This window comes from Etheostoma cragini, chromosome 18 (assembly GCF_013103735.1).
Source record: "Etheostoma cragini isolate CJK2018 chromosome 18, CSU_Ecrag_1.0, whole genome shotgun sequence".
Classification (NCBI taxonomy): Eukaryota; Metazoa; Chordata; class Actinopteri; order Perciformes; family Percidae; genus Etheostoma; species Etheostoma cragini.
Window position 1 is genome coordinate 15,200,440 of NC_048424.1, and position 3,671 is coordinate 15,204,110.

At 39.7% G+C, this 3,671-nt stretch overlaps 1 protein-coding gene across 2 annotated transcripts in view; it reads left to right on the forward strand.

The window, feature by feature from the left end:
* Positions 1-3,671, forward strand: part of rpf2 (ribosome production factor 2 homolog) — a 13,248-nt gene that overhangs the window by 4,852 nt on the left and 4,725 nt on the right. For both annotated transcript variants that reach the window (XM_034901028.1, XM_034901027.1), the window contains exons 5-8: positions 153-234; positions 833-909; positions 2,778-2,877; positions 3,000-3,102. In XM_034901028.1, coding sequence (XP_034756919.1) covers positions 153-234; positions 833-909; positions 2,778-2,877; positions 3,000-3,102 — 362 coding nt within the window. The remainder of the gene's footprint in view (positions 1-152; positions 235-832; positions 910-2,777; positions 2,878-2,999; positions 3,103-3,671) is intronic.

The following is a 3,671-nucleotide window of genomic DNA, read 5'->3' on the forward strand; positions in this document are numbered from 1 at the left end:
CAATGATTCAGTTGACACCTGAAATGTGCGTTCTAATCTGGTCCGATTCCCACCGGTTGCGTAGGTTTCTGTACACCCCAACCGCTTAAATACTGTTCAAATCTGTTAATATGTTTTCAGTGTCATTACTTATCCTGTTGTGTCTTAATCAGGAATTCTTCTCCAAGAAGACTGACTGCTCTCTGTTTGTGTTTGGCTCCCACAACAAGAAACGGCCCAACAACCTCGTATTTGGTAAATTCTCTTTTCTGTCTCTGTATCACTCACTCAGTTTCAAACACACATTGAGAGACCAGTTATGTAACTTCTGTATCCTAATTATATGTACAGTAGATCGTTTCTGAAGGAAAAAAAACGCTTTTCTTGATAGTCTTTTACACAAACTACTTGTTTTCTAATAGTAGCGAGGACTTTTCTTTTACCCACAATTCTACGCATGTGTTGTATTTTCAGCTGCCAAGTGTGTCACTTTATATTTGATGTAGTAATGAATAATGAGTTGGGCAGTAATACGGTAAACCGCAGGGGCTTAAAATTTGCAACGGTTCAAAAATGCAATGCCCTTACTGTATATAGGTGACAAGGATTAAATATAGTTTATTTTTATTTTATAGATATTTATTTTTATAATTTATTTTTAGTTTTATTATAGATCATTTTGTTGCAATTTTGTTTGACATGGAAGAAGAAGAGGACTTCTGCCGTTTGGCAGCATTTGGGGTTGCTCCCTAACAAGAAGGGGGGGGGGGGGGTGTTTCAGTATTGGTGTTTGGTTTTCACTTTCTGAACCGTGGAGGCACAAGTGTCATTGTTTCCCTATGTGTGTTTGTAGGTCGACTGTTTGACTTTCACGTGCTGGATATGATCGAAGTTGGAATTGAGAAGTACGTCTCTCTGAGTGACATCAAGGTAACGTTTGCAGCTAACGTCTGTTCTGTTAAGGAAAAAATGGATTTTCCGTTTTGTACTCAAACTGGGAGGAAGGGTCAGTACAAAATCTGTGACATGTTATGCTGTGGATACCTACAGTTGGATACATGCTATGTCCGCTGTGTACTGCGGAAAAGGGGAGATGTAAGGTCAACGAATATCGACCATTTTTACAGTTTTAATCGGAGACGTTCCAAATATATCCCACTTTATTTCCTGTTGCAGCCAAGGATATACATGTACATATAAGCTGAGGTTGCAGTCCCTGATTTGGGACGCAGCCACACACTGCAGTCAAGGAATTTATTCTAGTTTTTCTAAACTTATGCAAAACTGACATCAAATCTGTGGTTATACAGTCTCAGACCAATGAAATATTCCAAAACTCCACCAGTGCCTCTCCGACCTCAATTCAGCTAAGTAGCGTTTGCTTTATCTGCTGCGGTGGCAGATTTGTTTCAGTTTTGATGGTCAAACGCTCAATTACAGGTTAATAAAAACTACGGCAGATAAAGCCGATGCTAATTATCTGAAATTAGGACGCTGGACTATGACGTGTATGATGCCATAAATCACGACATAGACACAACTTGTCGATGATGAAATTCATTTGTTGTTGCAGCCCTGATAGATAGATGGTTTTATGGTGAGTTCTGTGTCGGGACCATTTTTAGTGAGCAGTATCTGTTGCGGTAGTGTGGGTTGCCAGAAATGGTCAGTGTGGATAGTCTGGTTTTGGGTTTGTACAGATAAGATGGTACCAAACCTGGCAACCTCACTGTGAAGGCAAGGTGCAACAGGAAGTAGTGTCAGCATGGCTCTCCTCAACAAACCACAAAGTTCTGTTTCTTTGCTTGTGCACTGCATGAACAAAGGGGATGCTTAGCAAGGCTAACCATGTCCTGTGGGGAGACATAACTGTATAACTGTGTACGTCTATATAACTGAGTAATGTTGTTTATCTACTCTCACTCCCAGGAAGAAGGCAAATAAGAATACTCCCCAAAACTATTCCAACTTTTTGTGTTGATGTGTTATTATACATAATGATATAATGATTTGCTACAGCCACCAGTGTTTATCTAAGTTGATGTGTTGGGAACAAAGTGCATCCGTCCGTCCATAAATAGTGAACAGAAAAAAGTTATTACAGCTTTATAAACTACACATAATATGGTAAAAAAAAAAAAAAATCAATATTTCTGATATCCTGAGATCAGACACATAAACAAACATATGAGACTGAACTGTAGTATCACCATGACAACCAAACCGGCCTGACCAGGTGTCTTAAAGGTGCTATAGTGATGTTGGGAGATGTAACTTATTCTTTGTTTGTCTGCTTTTAAAGTATTTTCAAATACCCCCCCCCCAACCACCTACCTCAAATCCTTGTCAGCTATGGCTGGAACGCTGGAACACTGTTTGTGAATGCGTCGTGATGCAGGTGGGCACAGTTTGTTTTGGTTAGTGTTTGTGGACCCTGGGCTGTCTACAGAGACCACATATTTTAAAGTGTGTTCAGAGGACAGGCAGCTAGCAGATAGTGAGATGTTTTTACAGTGTGTTCAGGGGACAGGCAGCTAGCAAGGACATGTTTGCTGTATTTTTCAACAAATGTTCTAGCCTAAAACACGCGTGACATCGCTTAGAGCACCTTTAAGTTACAGTAAAAGCGGGTTCAGACAGGAGAATAAACTTGACTTTGTTTGAAGTTTTTGTCTAAGTTTTCTTTCTTCTGTCGTAGTTGCATGCCACACATGAGAAATCCTTTTTTCTGTCGGGTTTTACCTATGATTGAAAGAAATCTGGTAATGAAACCTAGTTTTTGTGTATTTCTGTTGCAGAACAGTAAAGTTCCCGAGGGGACCAAACCAATGCTGGTGTTTGCGGGGGAGGCGTTTGATTCAGACGTTGAATACAAACGTCTGAAGAGTCTGCTGATAGGTATACACTTGTTATTACATTCTGTGAATTGTCTCTAGATTTCATTTAGGTGGTTTATTATTTTAATTGTGTATTTTTGTGCCATTATATGTCCTTGTCCATTTCTTTGACCCACCTTTCAGACTTCTTCAGAGGTCCCACTGTGTCTGCGGTGCGTCTGGCGGGTTTAGAACATGTTCTGCACTTCACAGCTGTGGAAGGGAAAATCTACATGCGCAGCTACAGGTAAATTCAATTTAGTTCATTTAAAAATCAGATGTATCAACTGATAGATAATGTAAGTATAGGCTGATACTTACAAAGCATGTAGAGGTCTGTAATTTTTATAATAGGTACACTTTAACTGTGAGATAGGGAATCTAAAAAAAAAATCCAATAAATCACATTATAGGATTTTAAAATACCAAAATTAGCATTTTATTGCATGACATAAGTATTTGATACATCAGAAAATCATAACTTAATATTTGGTACAGAAACCTTTTGTTTGCAATTCCTGAGATCATACTTTTCGTGTAGTTTTTCACCAGGATTGCATCAGGGATTTGGTTCCACTCCTCCATACAGACTTTCTCCAGATCCTTTGGGTTTCGGGGTTGTCGCTAGGCAATTTTATTGGGTTCAGGTCCGAAGACTGGCTAGGCCACTCCAGGACCTTGAGATGCTTCTTTTGGAGCCACTCCTTATGGCGGTTTTCCACTGCGTGGTATCTACTTGACTCGCCTCGGCTCTACTCGCTTTTTTTGGTTTTCCATTACGAAAAAAAGTCCCTGGGACCTGCTACCAGGTACTTT